General features: G+C 56.8%; 1 protein-coding gene across 6 annotated transcripts in view; it reads right to left on the bottom strand.

Moving 5' to 3' along the window:
• Positions 1 to 8,904, bottom strand: part of IL9R (interleukin 9 receptor) — a 28,196-nt gene extending 19,292 nt beyond the window's left edge. For 5 of the 6 annotated variants that reach the window (XM_087854403.1, XM_045784389.2, XM_087854395.1 and 2 more), the window contains exons 1-7: positions 5,480 to 8,904; positions 5,061 to 5,172; positions 4,768 to 4,946; positions 4,076 to 4,221; positions 3,454 to 3,661; positions 2,830 to 2,938; positions 1,476 to 1,560 (exon numbers count right to left, since the gene is read on the bottom strand). In XM_087854403.1, coding sequence (XP_087710529.1) covers positions 1,476 to 1,560; positions 2,830 to 2,938; positions 3,454 to 3,661; positions 4,076 to 4,221; positions 4,768 to 4,946; positions 5,061 to 5,172; positions 5,480 to 5,654 — 1,014 coding nt within the window. In that variant the 5' untranslated portion in view covers positions 5,655 to 8,904. The remainder of the gene's footprint in view (positions 1 to 1,475; positions 1,561 to 2,829; positions 2,939 to 3,453; positions 3,662 to 4,075; positions 4,222 to 4,767; positions 4,947 to 5,060; positions 5,173 to 5,479) is intronic. The other variant, XM_087854418.1, reaches the window with a different exon arrangement.
• Positions 8,905 to 14,235: the final 5,331 nt, after the last annotated feature.

Genomic DNA, 14,235 nt, shown 5'->3' with positions numbered 1-14,235 from the left:
GGAAGCTCTCCTGACGTCCTCACCAGAGTCCAAGCAACGACTGTGCTTGCAACCTTCTATCTTTCCCCCCATGGGCCAGCCCACCCTCAGCCCAGGACCCCGAGTCCCTTCAGGACCCTCAGCAATCCCCCACCTCCCTGCCCGGTGCTCACAGCAGCCTGAAACAGGGTACAGGTGCTGACAGGTGCCGAGGACAGAGAACATCCCTGGTTGCTTCTCCACACACTCCCATCAGCTACAGAGACTGAGCAAACACACACACACACACACACGCTCGCACGCACGCACACACACTCACGCACACACACTCACGCTCGCACGCACACACGCACCCTGGGAGACGCTGCTGGGAACGACACCTCTGGGCTGAGGGCGGCAGACCCGGACCTCTCCATGGAGCCACAGGAGGTCCCCACCTCCCAAAGGAAAGGATTTCCTAGGTGGGACCAGGAACCACCACCCAGTGGACCACACGTACCTCACCCTCTGTATCTGCCCTGATCCCTAGAGAGATGACCCATGGCTAACAGACCACCACCCGGGGCTCTAAATAACCCGGCCGGTGACCTGGGTCTACAGAGGAGCGCTGGGTGCCTGTGGCCCCGATGACACACTCCAGGACGATCACCTAGGGGTTCTGACAGTGACTGCCTGGGAGAAGGAGGTGGCCTCCACCAAGGACAAAATGATCAGCTTTAAGCTTTGAGTTATACTTTTGGACAACAATCTTGAAACCTGGGCTCCCTTTTTCAATTTTTTTTCCGGGCTCCCTTTTGAGAGACACCCGGGGGAGGCGGAGGGAAGCCCAGCAATGGCAGGGGGATCCGGGAAGGAACCCAGAAAGCATCCCGTCCCATCCTCCGCCGGCAGTGGGGAACCCGAGACCGCCCGCTGGAGCTTCTCCCCACCCAGGGGGCAGGAGCCATCAGGCCAGTGGGAAGGGGGGGCTCTGATGCAAAGACCCTCCGGGTGGGGCTCACCAGGGCACCACAAAGGGGGAAATGTGGACTGGGCTCAGAGGCCATAGGTGCCAGCATGCCACCATGGGAACGAGGAGGGGCCAGGCACTCCACAGTGGCCACTAGAGCAGTAGCCCACAGACCACAGAGGGCCCTGAGGACAGCACAAGCACCAGACCCTCCCCAAAGACACCCTCAGAGAAGAAGCCAGGACGAGACACACGGCAGCTACGGACACCGCCGTAGTTTGCACTATAACATGACCGTTGACCTCACAGGGGCTGCTACCCCAAAAGAAAAAGAAACCCGCAAGACCAAATAAAGCTACTTGTTTTGACGCATTTGAGACACAGCGTGTAAAATTAAACCCACTACGTACACCAAAAAAGCTCAAAGCACTGACAAAGGCCCCCAAACTAGCCCCCAACTCTCACCCAAAGCCCACATCCTGGGCAGGCCAGACAGGTGGGTGACCCCAGCCCTGCCCCCAACCCCTGCCGCGGGCTGTGCGCGCACCTGGAAGTCCCCGTTGTGCACACTGTAGAGGGACTGGAAGAACGCCACTGGAGAGGGCACGTTCTGGGAGAAGCTTCTCTTCACCCTGAGGCCAGGAGAGGACAGCTGAGGCCTCTGCACACCCAAGGAGGGTCCTCCGAGGCCCAGCTCCAGGAGGCATGAGGTCCCTGTGGGAGCTTCACTCCCTTCCAGCCAGAGGCCGCCCTGCCTCATCTGTGCTGCCTGCCTTCTCGCCTCTTGTTGGATCCAAACCTGTTCTCGAAGGTTCTCCAAACCCAGCACCTGGCCCTGTGGCCTCCCGGGCTAATGATCCCATAGAACTCACTTCCACCAGGACAGGCGTCCTTTACGGGGTGAACTGCGATGGTGGGTTTAAGGCTACAGGGTGACCGCTGTATCCTCGTCCCACAGAGGGAGCTGGCGCCTCCAGAACCACAACTGCGCCACTGGCGGAAGGGAGGCAGCTCCCCGCCCCACCTGACTCCTCCCTGAGCAACAGACCCACGGGCCCGCCCACGAGGATGTGGCCCAGGGCTCCAACACAACGGGTCCCAATCAGCCTCACCAGCTTCCCAGAGGGAGGAAGCGGCCCCTCCAGGTCCCCAGGTCCTGTCTCATCTGCCCCCTCGGCTTCTCTTCCTAAGGCCTGGCAGTTCCCTCCAACCAAATCGCCACCCTCTGGACACCACCACTGGCCTCCCGGCGGGTCCTCCCCATCCCCTCGTCCCACCAAAATCTATCCTCCAAACACAAACCAGACCTTGTCGCACCCTGATTCACATGCTCCGTGTCAAGTGTGCCCAGCATCTCCTCCCTCACCTCCCCACCCCCCCAAAATCCCCGCCCACACCCCACCCCGCTCCCTCGGTGCAACTTCCTCTCATCCTTTCTGCTGCCGGTGCACACCTGGCCAGTCTCCTCTGCGCCCCCTCCTACAACCTGACATGGGTGACGATTTACTCCAAATGGGCCCTGCGTCTGTTTTGTTCTCTGTGGCACTCACCGGGGTCCTGAGCACAGCAGAGACCCCAAACTACATTTTCACAGAAGGTGTTTAAAAATCAGCAAAGCACAGAGCACCTCCAGAGGCAAGAGATGAGGATCCTGGGCGGCTCGGTCCTGGAGAATCTGGATCCCTCTGAGCCTCCTTGGGGCCCTACTGCTCCCAACACACCTGACAAGTGGGGAACTCTCCACAGGTCCAGGGCAGAGGCTTCAAACCCCCCACCCCATCCAGGACCAGATGGCAGGGAGGGACGGTGGGTTTGGCCCAGGATACCCCACCTACCACACACCCCCACACGCACACACGACCACATTCACAGACAGGCACACGCACCCCTTGGCTACCGACCTGGGCGAAAGCTTGAACATGAGGTAGGTCAGGCTGGTCAGCAGCAGAAAGACAGGCACAGCCACAAGGATGCTGCTGTCGGGCTGCCCCCAATGTGAGAACAGGGAGCCTGTGGGCAGGAAGGGCCCAGGGTTGTGAGCCTCCCTGGCACCAGGACGTTCTTCCAAATCCACATGGCGAAGCCCCGCAGGAGTGCCCTGGGCCACAGTGGAAATTTTCTCTTTGGCCACAGGGGTTGTGTCACACCCGCTAAATGAGTCACCTACTCCTAGGCCTCACCTCCTCCATCCGCAAGGTCATCCGGGTCAGTCACCTTCCTAGCAGGTCACAAGGGTCAGCCCAGCCCTCCCCAGGGAGCCGAGACCATGTCCAAGCTCCAGAGATGGAAGCAGAGGCCTGGTGAGCCGCCCCCAGCCACACTCACTCCCAGTGACGGACAATAACTACAGGTTCCAAGAAGCCCAACGCTTGGCAGGCGTTTGTTTCCTCCTCAAAAATCTCAGATCTCCAGGGGAGGGTGGCCAACTGGGGCACGACCCCCTCAGGGAGGAGGTTCCAGGAGGGTGAGGGGGGGGACGGTGTGACACACGAGGGAGGAGAGGCCCTCTGGGAGGAGACCCCCACCTCGGGCAGGGCTCTGGGGAGCGGGGAAGCAGGCTGACTGGCTCCATTCGCTCCACTGGCCCTCATAGCGCAGCTCCTCCATCATGTCATCCTCCGGGGCGGCCATCTGGACCCGCAGCCGGGCCTCATAGTGGGAACCGGGGTCCAGTTCGACAGCTTCGAGGGTGAGCCGGGTCACCCCGACGATGTGATCCCTGTGCCGGGCCTGCTGTAGGGCCGAGGGTGGGATAGGGTCCGTCAGCCCTCCAGATCGTACACACACACACACACCCATACCCACGCACGTGGGCACAGGTACCCGTGCACGCCACAGGCCCGAGAGCACACACTTACACTCCTCTACCCCCTGCACACTGACGCAGGTGCACACACACACATGCTCGCTGCACTCACACACTCCTCTACATGGGCATACCCTGTGCACACTCACATATACAAGCACACATACTCATGCACCACTGGCACACTCGCATACAAACACACGTGGGCAGTCACGCCCCTGGCTCTGAGCACGCCCCTCCTCGTTAGTCCAAGCTGACATCTTCCCCTGTGGGAGGACGGGTGGCCCTGAGCTGCTGCTCCCAGGAGATAGAGGCCCCTGGAGGAGTCAGCCCAGCATTACCTCCCAGGCCTCTTCCTGCTTCTTGAAGGCCAGCTCGTAGCTGAGGACGGAGGTCAGGGGCTCCAAGGCAGGACTGACGCTCCAGGTCAGGACACAGTAGTCAGAGCTGACATTGCTCTGTAAGCCAGAGGGAGGGTCCAACTTCACTGAAAGAGAGTGAGGCTACATATGGTGTGTGGTCAGCATGCCCAGGACTGGGGGGTCTGAAAGATGCTGTGGGGCAGGAGGGCATGGCCAAGGCCCTCCCAGGAGGTCTCGGTCTCCTCCCTGGTGCCGTCTCCCAGGGAGGCCCCAGGTGGGACAAGATGACAATGAGTTCCTCCAGCCCCTGCAGCCAGACAGGGTGTTTCGAATGTCGCCTGCCTCTTCCTTCACAAGCTGCTGCTGGAAGTGCTTCCCAGTGTCTTACCAGAGTCCTTCATGCGATGACTAACGTGCATTTCAAGTGACTCAAGTTGTACCCTCGCCCCAACTCGAAGCCCTGAATCTTCACCTTCCTCCAAAGCCGTGCCTCTCCAGGAAGCAGTGGGCCCTCCCCTCCCAGGGGCCCAGCCTGCTCCTAGCCCCAGCTCTCTCTGGGTCGGGACAGAGATCTTTCACGGGGCCATGGAGGTTAAGGGCAAGGGGACCTTGCCCCCCAACCCCCACGAAGCCAGGATGTTCCCTGTCAAGGCACCCAGACCAGGCCTCACCATGTCTCCGGGGCAGGTAGTGTGGGTCCACCAGGCTGACCTGCTCCTTCCCAGAGACGTAACGGTGGAAAGTGACGGTGAAGTTGTCGGAAGGCACAAGCACCTCCTCGGGTGGCAGCACCACAGTGCACTCACTGGCCCGGAAGACACATCTGTGCTTGCTGCCCGGCACGTCGTTGCTGGAAAGGGTGTGTGTCGGCGCAAAGGGGCCACTGCACCTGCCCAGCCCTTCCTGCTGCTCCCATGGGGACCCCGCCCTCATGGCCTCGTGCAGCCTGGCCCTCCAGCCTCACCTGGTAAAGAGGAGCCAGGGACTGGGACCATGGCCCAGCTCTGGGGCAGACCAGCGGCAGTCAATCCTCACGATGTTGTTACTGAGGCAGGTGAAAGATCCAGCCCCGGGCCCTGGGAACAGCGATGGTGTGGAGCGCACCGCGGCGGCTTCAGGGCAGGGGTAGGACCTGCCGCTGACACCGCGACAGGGCAGTCCCCCAACAAGGATCCCAGGAGAAGGCATCAAGGGCAGGGCGGGGAGGTGATGGGCTCTGACCCGTGGGGCATGGGTGGGAATGACTTCCAGGCTGGTCCCCGGAGGACAGGCCCCAGCACCATTCCAGCCAAGCCCTTCCCCGTGCAGTGAGACAGACGCCAGCCCTGTGCCGCAAGCTCTCCGCCAACCCACCTCACACAGACACTGGTGCCCGGCCCTCACCTCCTCCTTCCTCCTGGACGGAGACTCCCAAGCCGACCCGACTGACGATGCAGGTGCAGACCAGCAGCCAGGTGCTCAGCTCTCGCATCAGGGCCTCGCGCTCCAAGGCCCACCCTGCAAGGGACTGGGCTGAGAGCACCCCCGTGGGATCCTCCCCGTGAGGGCTGCTCCCCATGGGGCATGCCCCTCGTTGAGAGCTCTGAGCGGCTCACCGCCTGTCCCTCCCCAAGTCCCACATCAGGCATTGGGCACCACTGCCTGAGCTGTACTAAGAAGCTGAAGCTCAGAAAGAGCTGTAAGGCCACAGCAGATAGCACGGTGCCCTCAAACCCAGATCTCCGGATGGGGTCTGGACCTGGAGCCAGCTCTGTGCCTGTGTCCGCCTAGAAGCCTCCTCTCTGGGATGGGCGTCCGCCGCCAGCACAGCCCCGGGTCGCTGGGCCCGGGTCCCGCCACGCAAGGGAGGCAGGGTCACGGTGACCATGTGCCGACGGTGCGGCCCGCGTCCTACGTCTGAGTTCCCACAGCAGCCCTGTAACGGAGGTAGAGAGACTGTCCCTATTTACAGACAAGCAAGCGGAGTCCCAAGGAGGAGAAATGCTTTGCGGCGGCTCGCGCAGCCAGCATCAACACACCCTCCGTCCCCGCTGGGTCCTTCCACAAAGACCCGTACCAGTGTTCTGACCTGGGACTACGGAGGAGGATGGTGGGGGGGGGGGTGTCTGTGCAACACGGGGCGCTCCCTGAGCCCTGTCGGCTGCACCTCTGTTTGAGCGACCTGCCCTGCGAAGGACAGCACCTCAGGAGAGCCAGGCTCTCGGTGCTGGAGTGCCAGCTGAGCCACAGGAGCCCGGGGGACCGGACGTTAGCTGGAGACAGAGCGGCTGGGTGTTAGGAAGTGCCTGGCTGTGGGGAGGCCGTTGACGCCCTATCACCCCGTTTGTAGCTCCAGATGGTGCGCCGATAGTCCCTCCGCAGGAAGCAGGGCCGGCCTGGTTATGTGAGCCTGATGGGTGATAAGGAGGCAAAGAGCAGCAGACATGCTCGCAGACCACAGCACGTCAGCCCTCGAGGAGCCCGCACACACTCAGGCAGCAGACAGCACCCCAACACCCCAGCAGCCTCTCCGTGTCCCCCCAGGACAGACCCCTGTGAACGCCCACGCTCGGGAAGACTGCGCCCTTGTCACCTGGCCCCACCAGCAGCCACAGCACAGGAGGCTGTAGCGACTGTCCCCCAGCAGCACCTGTGCCCTCCTGGGCAGCGATGGCGTAGAGACGAGGGAGCAGACTGACAACAGCCCCCGGTCAGGGTGTACGACGACAGAGTCACAGTGAGCACCAAGATCTCGGGGGGCTGAGGCACAGCTGCCACCTCCCAGCTGAGAGCTGACCCAGGCTCTGGGTGGAGGGACCCCTCTGTATGTGCAAAGTCGGGCCAGCCCTGCCACAGACCATCCACAGCAGATGGAACGAGAGCATGGGGCGGGGCGGCTCTAAGCTGGCAGGCCCCAGGGCAGCGACCCCTGAGAGCTCCCAGGGCCAGGACCCACTCTGGGGGAGCAGCAGACTCCTCTGGGCTGCTCTGGGGCCTGGACCCACTCTGGGGGGCCGCTTCTCCTCTGAGGACTCTCCCCACAGAGAACGCTTCTGTGTCTACCCAGTGAGCTGGGCAGGGCGGGCCGCCACCTTCCCCAAGGTGTGGAAGCCAAGACCAGGGACAGCAGCAACTTGCCCAACACCTGGCACCTGGCACCTGTGTTCTTGGCACATGTCCAACCAGGTGCCACAGAAGCCTGGGAGCTCCCCACCTCGCCCAGGGCACCCCGGTCTGTCTTTCCTTGGGGCTACCCACATCCTTGGCAACAGACGCTAGGCCAGGTGGTCTAGAAACCCCCATCCATATACTCCCTGGTCCTGGAACAGGCACTGGGATGACACCAGGGAGACCTCATCATAGCTCAGACAACACTAGACCATCCTGCAGGATGGCTGTCAGAGCAGGAGGAGGGAAGCCAGGGTCTCCCCTTTGGACAGTCCTACTAGGGAACGTGACTGATACCACCACCCAGCACTCCCCCACCCCCTCAGGTCTGTGGATACTGCCTTCAGCCCACGAGCACTCTGGTCCCTTCTCAGGACCCATCTCCTCCATGACCTCGGGGTCAAGGTCTGGACAGGAGGTCTGACCGCTGGGGCCTCACAGCTTTCCTGCCCTGGTTTCCTGGCCCACCACGAAGTCACGGGCTGCCTTGCGGCCGGACCCCTGCATCAGAGCCCACACACACTGCCACACCCAGGGGCAGATCTCCAGAGAGACACAGGCCTTCACACCCCGAGGAGTCACCTGCCGCCAGGGATTCCGGCCAGAGCAGGGTGCCTTTGTCACACGCCCTCCAGGTTGGCTTCACGCCAACGATGGCATTGACTTACTGTCCCCTCTTACACAGACTGTATTTTGAATGGAGTGATATCCATTAAGTTCCCTCCAGAGGAACGGAGGTTGCTATTTCAATGGACGCTTATCTAGCACTTGCTTCTCTCTGCTGGGGAAGGAGGAAGAAATTCAGACCCTGGCTCCCAAGAACCAGATACATGAGGACACAGAGATTGTGATAAAAAGTGGGGCTGGAAATGGAAGCAGGAGCTCCCAGGGCCAGGACCCACTCTGGGTCCCCACCCCACCTCTAGGCCGCACAAGTGCACATGGGCAACTCCAGCCCTGGTGGGAACTGCCGATAGTGTTGGCAGAAAGGACTTAAAGACCGAGCTTCCTACAGTGATGCTGATGGCGGGCGGGAGAGGCAGACGCAGGAAGGCCAGATGGGGTGAGTACAGACAAGGTGCAGAGAAGGCTGGGGGAGGGGTGAGGTGGCCCAGGGAGCACCTTCCATACGCTGTCGGAGAGGGGTGAGCAGGAGAGGCGGCCGCATCTGGAAGGCGCATGTCTGGGCACCACGGAGATACCAGGCTAGAGCTGTGGAGACGGACAAGCTGGGCCCAGACGCGCCTCGGGTGGACAAAGACATGGACGGGGAGGGCCCCCGGGGCAGCAGAGAACTGAAGATGGAGGTCAGACGGACAGAGACAGACGGGGTGGGTCCCCTGCAGGTCTGATCCACCTCACACTGTTCCCTCTGCCTGACTTCCTTCTGTACCAAGTGCCTCCTCCTTCACGAAACCCTCCTGAGCCCCCCAGTGTCTCTGGCCAGAGCACACGCCCCCAAGCGAGGCCAGTCAGCTCAGGAAAGGCCCGTAAGAAAGGTCTAGAACAAGGGTGCTGACACAGTTCTAGGGGGCCGGGGACAAAAGGGGGGAGAATGGTGCACCTGCTCTTCCTGCACCTCCTCTGCCCAGAGACCCCCTCAGAGCCCCCGGAAACTGACCTCCTCTGCCCAGAGACCCCCTCAGAGCCCCCGGAAACTGACCTCCTCTGCCCAGAGACCCCCTCAGAGCCCCCGGAAACTGACCTCCTCTGCCCAGAGACCCCCTCAGAGCCCCCGGGAACTGACCTCCTCTGCCCAGAGACCCCCTCAGAGCCCTTTGCAGCCATGTCAGCAACGCTCACTGCTATGCTGCCTCTTTACACCAGGCTCTTCCAGGGCGAGACCTGCACCTGCCCCAACAGGAAAAGAAACGCATCCTGAACCTCCCTACAGATGCTGGCCTTGCCTCTAGATGGTGTTAATGCTTCAGACCCCTGGGAAGGGGGCTCTGGGACATGACTTGAACACGAACCCTCACCTCCCCTTCCTCTGCTGGGCCGAGTTGACCTTCCTTCCGGGATCCCACCCTCACCTGCTGCCCGCCCACAGCTCCAAGGGGGAATCCCCAGACTCTGACTCTTCTTCTGCCCAAAGGCCCCCCCAAGGACATGGGGGTTTGAAGGGGTTTTGCCAACCCCCAGGACCTGGACCTCATCTCCACTCGTGGCCACCACAGCTCAGACCGTCTGGCCCAGAACAAGCCCTATCTCTTCCACACTGAAAAACTCTGCCTAACAAACTCAGTACCCTTCCCTCTGCCCAGCAGTACTCAGGCCTGGAAGTGACAGCCTGTCATTCTGCAGCAAATACCGCCAACGTGCTGTCTCTGGGAGACACCCAAGACCAGGACACTAGAGGAGGTAAGACCAGGGTAATGCTCCTGAGCGCTTCCAAGGTTCATCCCCAGGCCCTTCCCGGGGCCCAGGGATGGCAGGCCGTCTGCCCTCTGTGTCATCAGCTCAGGCTGACTTGACTGTCAGACTCACCTTCCCAGACGCATCTACTGGGTCCCATGGCAAGTCTGAGGGGCCCCCAACCCTCCAGGCCTGGAGGTGACCGTTCCTGTCTTTGCAGCAGAGCCTTTCGGCCTGATTCGAGATATAAGTGCAGCGAGCCGTGACGTGAGCCTCCCACGGGCGGGCTCACACAGGCCGCCCACATCTGAAACCACAACGCAGAGCAGAGCAGCTGTCCCAAGCGGGGTTGGAGACAACCACCACCACGAACCCTAAACCCGGGGATTAGGAGATGGGATAACACAAAAGTGACGCGCCCTCAACGGAACAAGAACAAATGATAAAGGAGTCCCCTTTCTCCCGCCCCAGAGGGAGCCTCTGTAAGGAGTCAGGCACAAGTCCTTCCAGACAAAGAAAAAGCACAAACAAATGTGTATTTTTAACGGACTCACACTGTGCTGAGCTTTGCAGACTCCTTGTTCCCCTGGCTATTTTCGACATCCTTCTAGGTCTGCACATAAAGACCTGCTTTGTGTCTCTAATGGCAGCACTTCCCATGGCTCAATAACCCTGCAGATGGACATTTGGATTGCTGCCTGGAAACGGTATTTTTACTTTTTGAGATACACCATGTAACATTATGTTAATTTCCTGTGCATGTATGCAATCTTAAAGAAAGGTAGTGAACGGTTCTGGGCATGGATCTTTACTCACCAGAGTGAGCACCTGTGGAACTGTGGGGTCTAAAGTTCAGCATTTTACTGCGCCACCTGGGGGGTTCGGTCAGTTAAGTGTCTGCCTTTGGCTCTGGTCATGATCCCAGGGTCCGGGGATCAAGCCCCGCTTCAGGCTCCCTGCTCAGTGGGGAGCCTGCTTCTCCCTCTCCTTCTGCCTGCCACTCCCCCTGCTTGCGCAAGCGCGCTCTGACAAATAAATAAAATCTAAATTTATTTAAAAAATAATAACTAAAAAAAATAAGGTTCAGCATTTTAAAATACTGATATTACCAAGTGGCACTCCAAAAACGTACCGACTTCTACTCCCACCAGAAGTTTGAGAATGCCTGTCACCAACAGTGTTCCTTATCAGTCTTTTGAATCTTTGCCTATCTGACAGGCAAACATATTTCAATGTAGCTTTCGTTTATACTTCACTGGTTATTAGTGAAGATATGCATCTTTTCATTTACTTATTGGCTGTATGTGCTTCGGGTACCAAATAAGGTCACATTTCAGGGCCATGTGTGTGCCCTGCACACCAGAACATCTCGGGTTAGGGTTAGGGGACCAGAGCTGCAGCCCTGGAGTCAGAACAACCAGGACCCACAGAGACGAAATCCAAAGTTTAAGCCCATGAAACACCTTAGGAACGGACAGAAACATAAATCACACATCTATTTTTTTTTTTGAGGTGGGGAGGGGCAGAGGGAGAGGGAGAGATTGAATCTTAAACAGGCTCACGCCCAGTGCAGAGCCCGCCGTGGGGCGTGATCTCACAATCCTGAGATCATGAGCTAAGCCGAAATCAAGAGTCAGACGCAGCCACCCAGGCACCCCCACGCATCTTTCTAATATTTAAATTTCAATCAGCTTGGCCCCCACCTTACCAGTTACAAGCACGTACATCTATACTGACTGGAGCCTCTCTAGAGAGTTTCCTTCTCTCTGACAGGGTTCCTCCCACCTTGCCGAAACTAGAATTTACTACCTTAAGTCCATCAGACCACACCATCCACACCATGACCCCTCCAGTGGAGACCACAAAGGCTGGAAAGGGAGGAAACCCTGGAAGGGGAGAGAGCACCAAATTCTACACCTAACTCTAGCCCCCCAAAACAAACAAACAAACAAACCAACTCTAGCAAAATCTCTGGATGCTCGTGAACTCACGTGCACAGCCAAGGTTACAAACCTGAACAGAAGTTTCAGCTGCCGCTCACATCAGAGACACAGGGTTTACAGCCTGCTTTAAATATAAATAAAAAATCAACACTCTCCAGAAAAACGTAACAGAATCCAGTATCTACAGTCTATATCATTCACAATTTCCAAGATAAATCCAAGAGTATTAGACATATGAAGAACCAGAACTCGGTGACCCGCACGTCACAGGAAAGGTAACTGATGGACACGGACTCCCGGGACACAGGTGCTGGAACCAGCAGGGGGTTTAAAGGAGCTACTCTATGCTCCAAGTTATAAAAGAAAATACGTTCCCAAGGAAGAAACAGGAAGTATGGGAGGAGAGATACACACTATAAAAAAGAACCAAAAGGAAAATAGGTAAGAGAAAAACGGTATCTTAAAAGAATACATCGTAACACTGCAGGAAAAGAAAATAAGAGAGGACATCTATGAAAGTCAATGCCGTGCCCTTCCTGGGTGACGGGAGCCAGGGGGAGTCCTAGAAAATCACTAGGATTGTCAGTCCTGAACATGAAGCAGCCGTATAAATATATACATTTTTTTTCGCTTAACCTATTACCAGTGCATACCCATTATGACCAAACAATCAGGGTGGACCCTGCATCACCCTTCTAAGGCACAGTGTGGACGACTGTGTCATCAGATTGGCTGACAAAGGAACGTCTACTATGCAATGACACTTCGGTAGGTCAGCATTGTCAGACTACGCACAGTCACTGGCCTATCTCAACATGGCACAGACTTTCTTCAAAAAACTTAAATACGAAAATGAAGCGACCAAATTAAATTTCTGAGCGGCTCATTTGTTAACCAAGCCAGGAAAGCCTCTTACTGATGGTGACTTGTGCGTAACTGCAGCAGCTGAAGAAGCGTGTCCAGAGAAAAAAATGTACGAGACTCAGCCTTTTGGAGAACAGTTCACACAGCTAAGGACACGGGGAGCAACATCAAACCAATCAGAAATGAGGCAAATGATTCGAAGTGATCTCCCTCGAATCTGGACGAATCCACCGACGTTACTGAGATTGCTCAACTGTTCCTCCGAAAAGTCAATGCCTCAGCGCTGAGCTGGGCTGTACGCACGCACGGTCAGCACAGAACACCCAACAACTGCAGGAGAGAAACCCCTGAGTAGACCACGGACTGGAACCTGCCAGCACGTGTTACAACAAACTCTTTGTGGAAGTGAGCTGCAGCTCTCATCAGTATCAGCTCTACTCGGTGTACTGGTAATGTCAACAGTTACCTTCATTCGCTCTCCTGCGCTTCCAGCGTTAACAAGTATTTGCGATCTATTTTGATAACAAGAAATACTAACTTTGAACCCCAGTTAAGCAAAACGATACCCATTCTTTTCATTAGATCCCCATTACAAAATGCTATACTCAATTACGACGATTACATTTTGAATTTTGTCTTTAGAAAACTGGTGGTAAGTTTGTTTTCCGAGATTTTGACTCTTGACCCACAAAGCCTAAGATATTTACTATCTGGCCCTTTACAGAAAAAGTCTGTAAACCCCTGAAATTGACTATTATCACTTCACACATGAGGAAATGAAGGCAGAGGCTCAGCAATTTGACTGAGGGCTCCCAGCTACGCAGACGTGCAGGCTAACTTCGGAGCGCACCGTCTTCCCCATGGACCCAACAGCAAACAGCGCAGATCTGAGGAAATACAACTGATGGAAAACTACATAAAACACAAAACACAAAAACTGATGGCATAAATAGAAGCCACCAAAGGCAACACCACAAAATCTCATCAGTATACCCAGGACACACTATTTTGGAAAATAACCAGTTAGAGATGATGGGCTCAGGACCTGGACTCCGTGTTATGGCAAAACGAGAGCCATCATGTGGGGGCTCCTGGGTGGCTCAGTCAGTGAAGCACGGGACTCTCGATCTCAGGGTCATGAGTTCAAGCCCTGCACTGGGCTCCAGCGTGGAGCCTACTTAAAATAAAACAAAACAAAAACCACCATTGTGTCAAAGTTCAGGATTAGTCATTTCTGGAAAAGAACCAAGTCTCAAAAATGTACACATCTGTATCAAAGGTATGAATTCACATCCCATGATTTCATGAGTAAGACTTCATTATTAAGAGATTTGGAAACTTAAGGGGCGCCTGGGTAGGGCAGTCGCTAAGCGTCTGCCTTCGGCTCAGGGCGTGATCCCGGCGTTCCAGGATCGAGCCCCACATCGGGCTCCTCCACTGGGAGCCTGCTTCTTCCTCTCCCACTCCCCCTGCTTGTGTTCCCTCTCTCCCTGGCTGTCTCTCTGTCAAATAAATAAATAAAATCTTTAAAAAAAAAAAAAAGAGATTTGGAAACTTAAGTCTGAGGTCCTAAGCAAGAAACCAAGCCGTCCACAAACTACCATCCTGCCTCCCTCTAGTCTGGGATGTCCTTTCTCTTTTGCAAGTGAAAAGATGAAGGAAAAAAATAGAAACACCTTCTGTCTAATACATTTATTGCAACCCTAGGAAATAAGAACTGAAATCCATGTTATTAGCAATGCTGTGACTGGAGAGCCCTAGGTGTGGCAGTAGCCTGAGGTCTACTTCTCAAAGCACTTACAACACTGAAGAGTGGTCTCTCACTGCAAC

Source organism: Ursus americanus, chromosome 2, assembly GCF_024610735.1.
Source record: "Ursus americanus isolate L20-20 chromosome 2, mUrsAme1.1.p, whole genome shotgun sequence".
Classification (NCBI taxonomy): domain Eukaryota; kingdom Metazoa; phylum Chordata; class Mammalia; order Carnivora; family Ursidae; genus Ursus; species Ursus americanus.
Note: the sequence above shows the minus strand (reverse complement) of the source record. Positions and strands in the feature narration are given on the sequence as shown.